Source organism: Aythya fuligula, chromosome 16 (assembly GCF_009819795.1).
Source record: "Aythya fuligula isolate bAytFul2 chromosome 16, bAytFul2.pri, whole genome shotgun sequence".
NCBI lineage: Eukaryota > Metazoa > Chordata > Aves > Anseriformes > Anatidae > Aythya > Aythya fuligula.
This window is the reverse complement of record NC_045574.1, coordinates 14,251,292-14,262,426: the sequence shown is the minus strand read 5'-3', so window position 1 is coordinate 14,262,426 and position 11,135 is coordinate 14,251,292. Positions and strand designations below refer to the sequence as shown.

At 55.6% G+C, this 11,135-nt stretch overlaps 1 protein-coding gene across 2 annotated transcripts in view; it reads left to right on the top strand.

Annotated features, from left to right (window-relative positions):
- The first annotated feature begins 1,088 nt into the window (after positions 1 to 1,088).
- Positions 1,089 to 11,135, top strand: part of MYT1 (myelin transcription factor 1) — a 59,582-nt gene continuing 49,535 nt past the window's right edge. For both annotated transcript variants that reach the window (XM_032198433.1, XM_032198432.1), the window contains exon 1: positions 1,089 to 1,132. In XM_032198433.1, coding sequence (XP_032054324.1) covers positions 1,108 to 1,132 — 25 coding nt within the window. In that variant the 5' untranslated portion in view covers positions 1,089 to 1,107. The remainder of the gene's footprint in view (positions 1,133 to 11,135) is intronic.

Below are 11,135 nucleotides of genomic sequence, written 5' to 3'. Positions count from 1 at the left end.
CCCCATCCAGGTCTGAGCACTGAGTTTTCATACTGACAATTGGGCTTTTTGCCAGGCAATCCCTCCCCTCTCGCACTTTCAGGAAAGGCACTTTCCCCTCTCTGCAGGTCAGAGCTGACTCTCAGAAGGAGCTGGCCTTGTTTTTGTCAAGGGTGATGCGGAGAGGGCACGGGGCCACACAACCTGCAGAAGGCACTTTGCACTTGGAGCCAACAAGGTAGCAAAGATCGGTGCTACCGCACATTGTAATTACAATCCTGGTTAATTTTGCTGGTTAATTTTTATTATCATCGTTATTATTATTATTTCCTGGTAACTATTTCCCTGCTTTTCCATCTGGGAGGCCAGCGAGAGCGTTCCTCGCTGGCCCGTAGCCAGTTTTCTCCAGCTGGGATCGGTTGAGTCCAATGTTGCCATCTGTCCTTGGAGACAGAGGGACGTCCTTTTCCATTTCGGATCTCTCCCAGAAGCCATTCCCCTTCCCCCACGCACTCTGGACTGGACCAAAGCATCCCGTGAGCTGCGTGTGGCCACGATGAGACCCATGTACACCCAGATCAGACATGCGAGAGGTTTCCTGACCCAGCCACCAAGCTCCCTGGGGTGCCCTCGGGGTGAACTGGAGGGGGGACACTGTCACCCCACAATCAGCCATGGGCTCTCTTGGGGTCTCCCTGACCCAGGAGAGGTGGATGGGGCTCCGGGGATGCTCAGCCTGGAGAGGGTGTTGATTATAGGATTATAACCCCCGACTGGGACACGCGAGTTATCGCTTCGGCTCTCTTCCAATTAAAGACACGGAGATGCTTGGCCTTTGGGAGGTGGGGGGGTCGGGGGGTGGGGGGGGGGCAGAGCCATTGTGCCGGGCCCCGGCCCGCCCCCGCCCATTGGCCGCCGAGTGCGCTGCAGTGATTTGGCGGCGAGGTGCCATTGGCCAACGGCGGGGATAAGTTTTTGCTCCGGCCGGGAACTTTTCCCAGGGAGGGAGAAACCCCACGGAGCCTCCGCTCCCTCCCTGCCGCCGTCCAGCCGCTCCCCCCCCCCCCCCTCCCCAGGCCCTCTCTGTTCCTCTTCCCCGGCGAAGGCAGCCACCGCTCGCCGGCAAGGATGAAGCTCTGCGGGACTTTCCTCGGTTCGTAGCCGTTCGCCGGCGGATGGGGCGGAGTGGGTGGGTGGGGGGGGCGTGGGTAAGGGTGGGGAGTGTGCTGGGTGCCCCCACTCTCCCCCTGTTTCTGCAGCTCTCGAGAAGTTTAACTCTGCCCAAGCCCCTCCTCGCAAAGGGGCTCGGTGGGCTGGGGGGGAAGGCGGTCCCACAAACGCTCCCCTTGTTCTGGGCTGATTTTCGGCTTTTTTTTCCCCTAATGTCATAGCGGAAAGAGTGTTTCAGAGCACAGGTTTCCCGAGTTTGCGTTTAGCAGGCGTGATCCCGGCCCCGTATCCCCTCCGCTTCGCTCCGGGCGCGGCCCCGCGGGGCTACAGGTGCGCGGGGACGCGCGCGGCCCCGGGGCTGCTGCTGCTGCTGCGCGCCTCCGCCGGGCTTTGTCCCCGCTGCCGCGGCTCCCAGCTGCTTACAAAAGGGCAGGGGGCGAGGGGAGCAAATCCCGTTTTCTGCCACTTCTGGCACAGTTCTGCTAAGTTTGGGTTGGGTTTTTGCTCTCGCACACGGGTGGGTAACGGAGGGGAGAGGGTGGCACGCGACAAAAGGTGAAGTCGCTTCGCCGGGGAGGGGGGTGTTTCGGTGCCTGCCTTAACCGAGGTACAAAGGGAAAGTACTGGGCTAACGCAAGGTGCCTCTTGCAAAAGCCGCCGATTGCTTCAATTGTCGCTTTTTTAGGGAGAAAAGAGCTCTAGATAGGGGTGAGACAAAGGCATCGCCTCTTCGGGAAGGAACCGCCCAAATCGGGGAGAAGGGGCGCGCCAGAGAGCGAGCAGAGGGTTATTAAAAGTTTTTTTTTTCTTTTTTTTTTCTTTTTTTTTTTTTTTTTGTGCCTGTGCATGTTGTTCCATCTGCCAGGGGCCTGTAGTGGGCAGGTTTCTTCGCAACCCTTCAGCTGTTCCATATACAATATTAATGCTGGCCATTTCTATTCGGCATACAACGGCACTAATTGTAGTCTGAGGCATTAAGGCAGCCAGCCCATCTGCATAGAAGCTTTCAGAAAGAAACAAGGAAAAAATCTTTCACCCCCAGCTGGTAACCGGAGAAGCTGGTGCCAATTACAAATGCATAAAGTTTGAGATCTAAATTACTTCGGAACAGTCTCAGCGAAGCAAGCGAACTGCAGCACGGCGTTTTTTATGCCTGTATTTACACGAGCAATTGCAGTTTTATTTTAAATAACCTGAAACTTGAAATGCCTGATCTGAAAAGCTGAGCATAGAAAGGCGTTAAAATAAATAAAAATACTGCATGGGGACAGAAGTGAAGGGAATCCACTTAAAAAAAAAAAAATAAACCCTTCTGGCATTCATTTCTGTAGGCGACGTGCAGTCAGTGCCCTCAGCGTACCCGTCTCAAACAACGCTCCAAAGGCGAAAATATTGGAATATTTTTATTTTATACCTTTCCGCTGCACGGCTCCCCTCGGGGATGCGGCAGCTCTTTCAGACCTGGGAGCGCACGGTAATTACTTGCTGCCTGAAAACCGTCTGTGAAGTGACTGTGGAGCTTAAAAATAAAATAAATAAATAAAAAGTGCGAAAATGCCTTAAAAGCCGGACGGGGGCGGCCGGAGCTGTCCTCTGCCGTGGTGCTGAGCCGCTGCTGGCACGGCTCGGCCCGGGCTGCAGCCCCCCCCCCCTTAGGGCTGCTCCCGGAGCCTGGGGGGTGCCGGGGAGGTCTGGGGAGTCCCGCTGCTTGCTGGAGCTCTTGGTGGCGACTGGAAGGTGGGGGTAAGGGGCCGGTTGGTTGCACCGTTTTGGGGAGGTTTTGAGGCTGGAGGACGGGGAAGTTGGCGAGTTTGGGAACAAAGGGGAACCAAGCAGCCTCTGGTAACCCCGAGCTTAGGAAAAGGTATCAAAGCTGCGAGCTCGATCCGCCTTAGGGCTCCCTGGGTGCACCGCGTGCTAATAAATGCAAGAGCAGCAATAATAAAACCCCTCCGTGCTGATGCTCAGAGGCACAGGTATGTTTGCACATCACCCGCATTTGTATACGAGCGGCGGTGCACGCACAGATTTATGTGGGAGCACAAGCGAAAGCACCTCCCTCCTGCCTCCCGTCCTGGCTATTATGCTTTTGTTTCTCAAGTTTTAGCGCTGCGTGTCTAAATGAAATAGCGGTGGAGAGCACCCGGCAGCATTGTGGGGAGAGGCGCTGAGCCCTCCCGGCCCTGCCTTTGATTCTATCGCGGGCGCAGAACAATGGGGCTGCGGTGTAGCACCGGGCCTGCTGCCTGCAGATAAGAGTTTAATAGAATTTCTGAATGCCAAAGGTTTAGGATGTAAAATATCCCCGTCTTCGTGGTGTGTCCAAAGGAGATAGAAAACGGCTTTTCAGGAGCACTCTCTGCTGAATACCTCCTTTATGCTCACGGGTTAGGAGCACACCAGGCTTGCGAGCCATGGAAATGAGCATCGCAAGAATTTCCAGGACTACCTCAACAGTTTAAAATGAGTGTTTTTATTTTTTTTTGTCACCCTTTTCTCAACAAAATGCCCGAAACGATGGATTTTCTCAGTGTCCCCCTGCCATGCCCCTGTAACAGTTCGTGGGCAGGACGGGGCTGCATCCTGCGCTCCTTCCAGCCCACGGTGCCTGGAAGGGTCCCAGCAGGGCTGCTGGGACTGAGTCCCCGAGCAGTGTCCAGGGCTTTTTCCAAGGTTTTTCTCTTTCTGTTCCCCCAGGAGCCGCTCCGATGCGGGGCTGGGGCTTCCCGGGGAGAGGGCAGGACCCGGCTTTCCATGCCTGGGGCTCCCTTCCACATCTTTTCGGAAATCTTCAGTACAACAGCAAAGTCTAAATCAGTGCTGGGGGAGGCGTAAAGGTGCAGGAAAAAGTGCTGGGTAGGAAGGCGAGCCCCCCGCTCCTCCTGCCCCGTTTCCAAAAAGTTGCCAGCAAAGTGTTAATGCGCCCCTCTGCCGGGGGGGCTCCTGCGGGGGTCTCGGCAAGCAAAAGAGCGGCTCTCCCCGGGGGGAAAGCAGGGCAGAGCACAGGGCTTTGCTCACTTAAAACACCCCCCGAACTCTTTCAGCCACCGTTTTCTTTTGGGACTTATCCTCACGGTCTTCTCCTCCCCGTCCCAAAGTCCTGAACGAGTCGGGATCCGTCCCTCGTGGGGTGAGGCGACGTCTGCCGGGAACACCTTGTGCCATTTATTTTCTTTAAGGGGAAGGAAAAAAAAAAAATATTTATACACCTTTTAAGCGCTCGCTTTTGAATATGTATATCAGCTAATATGCAATACTTCCAGGTTCATAGAGGCGATAAATTTCCCAGTCTGTTCTTTATGGTGATAGGTCATCTTCCTAACCACCAATAAATATTGTAAAGTACTTTCGCTGGAGCTGTGCTAACCCAGGGCATCTGTCACTCGCTGCTTGCTGCTATTAGGAATTATTGGGCTGTACCACGCCGAGGGATGCGCGGGGGGGACGGCACGGTGCTCGTCGCGCTCGCCGTCCTTTTGTGTTGCTGCCATCAAAGGAGCCCCGAGCCTCGTGCATATTAATTATGAATCAGCTCGGGCAAAAATCCCTCACCTTCTGCCGGCTCTCGGCGAGGGGGAGCGGGAGCGAGAGGGGCCGGCGGGGCTGGGAGAGCCCCAACTCTCCGTGCGCTCAAGTCAGCAGCTCCATCTCTCTCTCTCTCTCTTTTTGATGCTATACTGTAAATTTATTTCACCTCGGAGAGTAAACAGATATATTGCAACCCCAAGGGTTCATGGGTAGTGTATTTACAAAGGGAAGGCGCAGCAAGCCCCCTCTGTGCCATTTCCATTAATGAGAGCGGTCATTAAGTAAATGAGACATTGCCTTTAGCAGGCTTAAGAGTTCACACACTAAGGAGTATCAGATATTTAATTGAAACCAACAACCCGTCTTACACGCGTGTTACTGGTGTAGGGAAGTGGGCTGCCCTCCAAGAACTCTCCCCCCACAACCTCCCCCATGCAAATTTCATGATTGGTTTCCGTGATGTCATTTTGCAAAGGGGCAGACAATAGCTGTGGGGAAAGGTAAGTCAATATTATGTTCTTTCGCTGACAAAGGCAGATAATGCTGGCTTTTTTTTTTTTTTTTTTTTTCTTTTCCTCTTTTTTTTTTTTTTTTTTTTCTTCCCTTGGATTGAGACAGAGGGGAAAGGCTTTCGGAGCACACAGTTGATGTAAACAGACGCAGGCGTTTCGCCTTTAGAGCACGAAGGCTGGGTTGTTGTTTTGAAAATTGCACTGGAGAACCGAGGGGATTTTATGATGATCATCATGCTCCTAGGTCCATCTTTGCTCGCTCGCTCTCTCGCTGGCTGCGAGACGCTAGTGGACATATTCTGCTTCTGACTGAAAAGAGCTTGAATAAGACGAGGAAGGAGGAGATTTTTTTATTTTTTTTTTAATACATATATATAAACAAGACATCGTTTTCAGCCGGGAAACTTTCTGAATATTTCTGGAAGAGGATGCTTGCCGGGTTTGCGGACCGGGGGATCGGTGGATGTTTACCCGGAGGGCAGCGAGCGCGGTGTTAGCAGAAGACGCCGGGGGCGCCGGGACGCGGAGCTCTCGGAGGTGCTGATCGCGGTGCGCGGCCGGGCTCGGCTCGTCCCTCTCCGTGCTCCCCCCGAGCCCTCGGTGCCCTGCAGGGCCCCCAGCCCACCCCGGGGACCCCTCGGGGCTGGTGGGGGGGGGGGCAGCGCTGCCAGCAGCGGGGCTCCGTGTGCGGGGCTTGCGCTTGCACGCCCCAGCCTCTGCCCCGCTCTTGCCATGAGCGCACTTTTGGGTTTTGTTTCTTTATTTTTTTTTTCTCCCCTTCCTTCCCCCCCCCACTATCGACTCCTTGAGACTTCTCTATTTATAGCAGCGAGGAACAAGGGAAGCGTGCCATGTTTGTGGATTTCTTCTCCCCGTGCGTTGACCGTGGCAGAGATCTGCGGGCTCTTATTTTTAGCTAGCTCGGAAGAGGCTTTGCTCGCCTAATCTCTTTATCAATTTCAGCAAAGTTTGGTGGTGCTGCTGGTGATGTTGTTCTGTCGATAATTCGGGGGAAGGGGCTCGGTGACCCGGGGAAATGCAGCCGCTGCGATGGAGCCCGGCGAGTTAGGCTGAGTTTGGGGCGCAGCTCCCCGGCGGGCAGGACCGACCCCCCCCTCCAGGGGAGGTGTCCCCAAGAGGGTCCCGAAACCCCCCGAGGCTCTCCCGCATGCCAGGGGCAAGTCGCGGGCATCAACCCCCGATACCAGGAGGCTCGGGGGGGGCGCTAATGTCAGCCCCCCCCGGAGCCGGGCTGCTGGGGCGTTGGGGGGGGGGGGGCAGCTGCCCTTTGCTTCCCAGACCTTGCCGGGCCGCCTCTGGCAGGGCACCCGCGACCCCAAAAGCGGTGGGGGGCAGCCGCAAGCCCCCTCCGCTGCCCCCCCCTTTCCCCCCCCCCCGCTATTGTTGAATCCCCTCTCTCCGAGCAGCCTCTGCAAACAAGTGCAAAAAGCCCCGGGTAAATCTCTCGCCCTGCCGCTACTTTTAGTTATTTCTCTTTTCTTTCCCTTTTCCCCCCTCTCGTTGGCTCATCTGCTGTTATTATCAGCCTTTTCCATATGGCCACTTTAATTAATGGCAGACAAAAGGGAGGGGGCGCGAGGGGAGAGGGGGGGGGGGGAGGAATCTAGGAATTAGAGTTTATAGTTGGGTTGTCTCCGATGCTGTCATAGAAACCAGAAGCCAAGATGCCGCCTTTCCACTTCTTTGTATGATCCTGTTTATTGTTCCCGAGCGGCACAGGCTGGAGCAGCCGCGTGTTGCAAAGCTCAGCCCCGCGCCTGCTGCTCGGAGCCCCCCCCCGGACTCGCCCCGCACAACTTCTGCCCTTCGGCTCCCCTTCTCCCTGCCTGCCCTCTTTCCCCCATCCTTCCCCTCTTTCTGCCACCTCGGGGAGGCCGAGGATCTCCTCCCACCCTTTTATTATTATTTTTTTTAAAAAAAAGTGGTTTAGCGATCTGTGGCATCCCAACCGCACAGAGGCAAGGAGTAGGAAAAACTCCCCCAAAGTTGACTTTGTCCCGATCCCAAAAGCAGGCGGGGACGTCCCCCTCGTGTCCTGGTGGAATTTGGGGCTGGGGTCTCGGGAGCGGTGGGTCCGGCTCCATCCCGGACCGGTGGCACTGTGAGGGGGGGGTCTCCGTGCCCTGGGGGTGGGCAGCAGCTCGGGGCTGACCGGGGGTCCAGTCCTGGGGAGGTCTGTCCGGGCTGGGTCGTTTTGCCCCCTGAGCAGCCCGAAGCCCCCAGCCCTACTACAGGGGGTCCCGCTGCGGGAGGGGGGCTCCAGGCAGCGCTCAGTGTCCCTGCGGACTGTCACCTCGGTAGCTTTGGGGTGGGGGGGTGGCGGTGACCCCTACCCTCCGGCCAAGCCCTTGGGGCTGGAGGGGGGAACACCTCGAACACCTCTTCCCTTCCCCTCCCCTGTCCCTACTGTTGTGGGGCGGGGGAGGCGACAGCGGTGCCACCACGCTCCCTTTGCCACTCTGAGCTCATCCTTGTCCCCAGAGCCTCCCACGAAGCCGGGGAGGGGGCAAACAACCCGAGGACCCCCCCCCCGGGCTTCTGTTTTATGGAGCTGGGCTGGTAAATCGCTCCGGGGTGGGCTTGGGGGCGCAGGGAGCCCGGGTGACATCCAGCCGGGGGAAGTCACCAGATCACCGAATAACCCAGCCGGGCCGGGACTTCTGCGAGGAACCGGGGGTCGGGGAAGGGGGTCCTGGGGGGGGGGGCGCAGCTCCGGTTCTGCCCCCGGCCCGGGGTGGGGGGGGGGCGGCGCCGGGAGCGGGCCGGCCCCGGTTCCTGGCAGTCAGATGATGGGGAGGGCAGGGCTGACTTTGCAAGACGTAGCGCGGCGTCAGAGCAGCTGCCATTTTAGCAGACATTGTTAAACTGCCCCCCCCCGCACCCCCCTCCATATAACTTGGCTTTAGGGCGCCGCATCAAATCGGGCTCCTTGGGTCATGCTCCTCTTCGGGTGCACAGCGACCAAGTGCACCCTGAGCAAGCTGAAGGACGCAGCTTTAGGGGCTCAGGAATATAAATACGTCTTTTCCCCCCAAACCCCAACTTGCTTCTGTCTTGGGGTTTGGGAGGGGGGGGGGGGGCAGGTGACTTTATTCCCCGAGCCCCAGAAATCGATGGGTATGATGCAAAATGGGCCCTAGCTCCCGGTCTGGCGAGGGGACGGTCTCCTTTTGAGTCCTGGGGGGTGCTGATTTTTGCCGGGGGTGCTTGCATCTGCCCCCCAGAGCTGAGGGACGAGGGGGAAGCGGCTGGCTTACAGTAAAGGCTGGAGTGTGCAGGGGAAATCGCCTCGGCTGGGCTGGGCTTCCCAGAAGATGTGAAATCAGCCCTGGGAAAGGGGGGGGGGAGAGGCCGGGGGAGGCATCGCCTTACCGCTGGGAAGTCAGATGTGAGAGCTGATGGTGAAGTGGGGGGCAAGACCCGCTCCCCCCTTCGCTTTGTGTCCTTGTGGCAGCCTGTGAGTGGCAAGGGCTTATTTTTACAGCTGCGAACCGTACGGCTTAGTTGCTTGAGCTCTCTCCTTAACGACAAAGGACGTCTCCTGTCACTTTCTAGCTGCTGCCCTTTCTTCTGCGTGGGAGCGGAGGGTGGAGGATCCACGCTGCAAACTTACAGAGCTGGGAGTGCTCCCATCGCCTTCCCCGTCAGCTCTGTGCCGTGCAGATGCTGATTTACCCTCAGCCGAGCAGGCAGGGGTGCTGACACCCAGGAGGGCTGAAAAGGTGGCCCCAGACCCTGGGTTTATTTCTCATGTGGGGAAGCAGCCCTACAGCAGCAGTCTGAAGGATGCTAGCCCCGATTAACTCCTGCCCATCCCCTCGGTTCCCAGATACTTCTAGAGTTTTGACAGGGTGGAAGTTGCTGTCAGGAAGCCTCACTCTTTGCACTTTTCTTTCCACTTTTTTTTCCTGATTTTTGCTGGTTTCTGCAAAGAACTCCTGCAGATCTGTGCTGGTGTCCATGGGCACGTGCTGCAGGGTCCTTGGTGTTTGCTGGCTGGCACCGCTGGCAGCCTCGGGGCTGTGTGAAGCCTCCCACAACCTCAAACACTCCGTGGTGCTGCTGAGGATGCTTACCTCTGCGAAATAAACTCGATCCAGCAGCTAGTCCTTAGCAGATGGTGGCGTGAATACAGAAGCGTGGCAGTAAGTGTGTGCTGTGAAGTTTTGGGGGTGAGGTGAGATGCCCCAAACCACCTTGCTTCTAGTGAAATGAACTCACATGAGGCTCCCGATCTGGGAACCAGGTCATGAGTAATACCAAAGAGCGGGGCTGTGGCATCCCTCCGGCTTCAAACAGAGGTGGGAGGAAATCTGTCACCCTTCAGTCCCCCCGGTTATTTTAGCCGAGGAGAGAAGAGCTCCGTGTGTGTGTACGCTTGGAGGAAACAAGCTTCCCCTCTCGGTAGGCTGCTCTGATCATTTCTGAAAGTGCAGCGTTTGCTCTTGCAGAGCTCGCGAGCTGCTCGCTGGGAGCTGCTGCACGGTGGCTTGGCCCTTGGGGACAGGGCTGGGACACTAAATGCAAAGGGCATGTTCCAGGGGTGTCCTCTCCGTGCAGGTCTGCTGGGTTTTCCCTGTCTGAGAGCAGAGCTGCCTGGTGTCCCCCAGGAGGGGATCCCAGAGCTGCTGTGACAGTGGTGTGTGCTGGAGGGGGGGGGCTGCTCCTGCCCCGCCACCAGCTGGGGAGGGGACACCTTGGTAGCATGAACACATGCTAAATATTCATGCGCAAAGACTGTAAGCATCAAAAATCACCCGAACGGGGTCATTCTTGGGAAATCTGGAACACTTTGCAGAATTTTTTTGTGGACGCTTATGGATGGCACACGCTGGAGTTGTAAGGAAAAGTGGCTGAATACACAACACAAGCCTAGCGTGGAGGTTACTCGTCCCTGCAACGCTTCTGTGAGGTCTTGCTGTGGTTTTGCAGTGGGGACGTTGAGGCAGAGGAGGATTTGGGGCCAGGAAGGCCCAGGCCAACTGGCTGGGATGTGAGAGTGAAATCTGGGACCCTTTAATCTGGGCATCCTGTGGTTTACCTCTTATGGGTCTGTGTTTCAGATAACAGCTTCAGAAATGCCCCTGTCCATATTACAGGGGTGTGGAGAGGTCAGGAAATTGGGCAGACCCCTGGGCACACACAGCTCTGTGGAAGCCATGGGAGAAAGGAGAGGCTGGGAAAGTGATGGGGCTCAGCCCCCTGCCAGCCCCTCTTCTGGGCTGCCCGGTGTGTTTTATAGCAGCAAGGAAATGCAGGTAGCTGTGAAAGAGTCTAGAAGCTGGTCTGGTGCAAAAGGATATCAGGAAAGGATGCAGGGAATTTCCAGCACAATTTTATTGAGGGAAAGGTGGCAGAGATCGCCTCCTCTGACCGGCTGTAATGCGGTGACACGCTCTGCAATATCTGCTTTTCATTTTGGCTCAGTTTAAAATAAAATACAATTTTCACCTGATTTAAAATACTTTTGATCTGCCTTTCATTGAACTTTTTGCTTCAGAAAGAATAGATTAATAAACACTTTCAAATGGAAAAAACATAGTTTGGAAAGGTTCCCCTTTCATCTTGAACGTGGAGCTTTAATGCTAACCTGGGTACGGGCTGGCTGTCCCTCAGTTCCTTTTGTCTCGCTTTTTTATCTCGACAACAATAAACTTGCTTTTATTGTGATCATGCTGGCCTTTACTGGTCACTTTTTTATTCTTTTTATTCTTCCTTTTTTTTTTTTTTTTATTTTGAAGTCAGCACATTAAAAAAATTGCAGTGTTATTTTAATCAGACCAAATGAAAGAGCAAATCAGAGCGAGAACTTTAATCTGCCCCAAGCAAAACTGCCTTGTACATCTGTCATGTTGGGATTAGTGGAACTCTTTAAAGAAGCTGAAGACTTTTTAAACGAAGTATTAAACATTTGTGACCTGATTT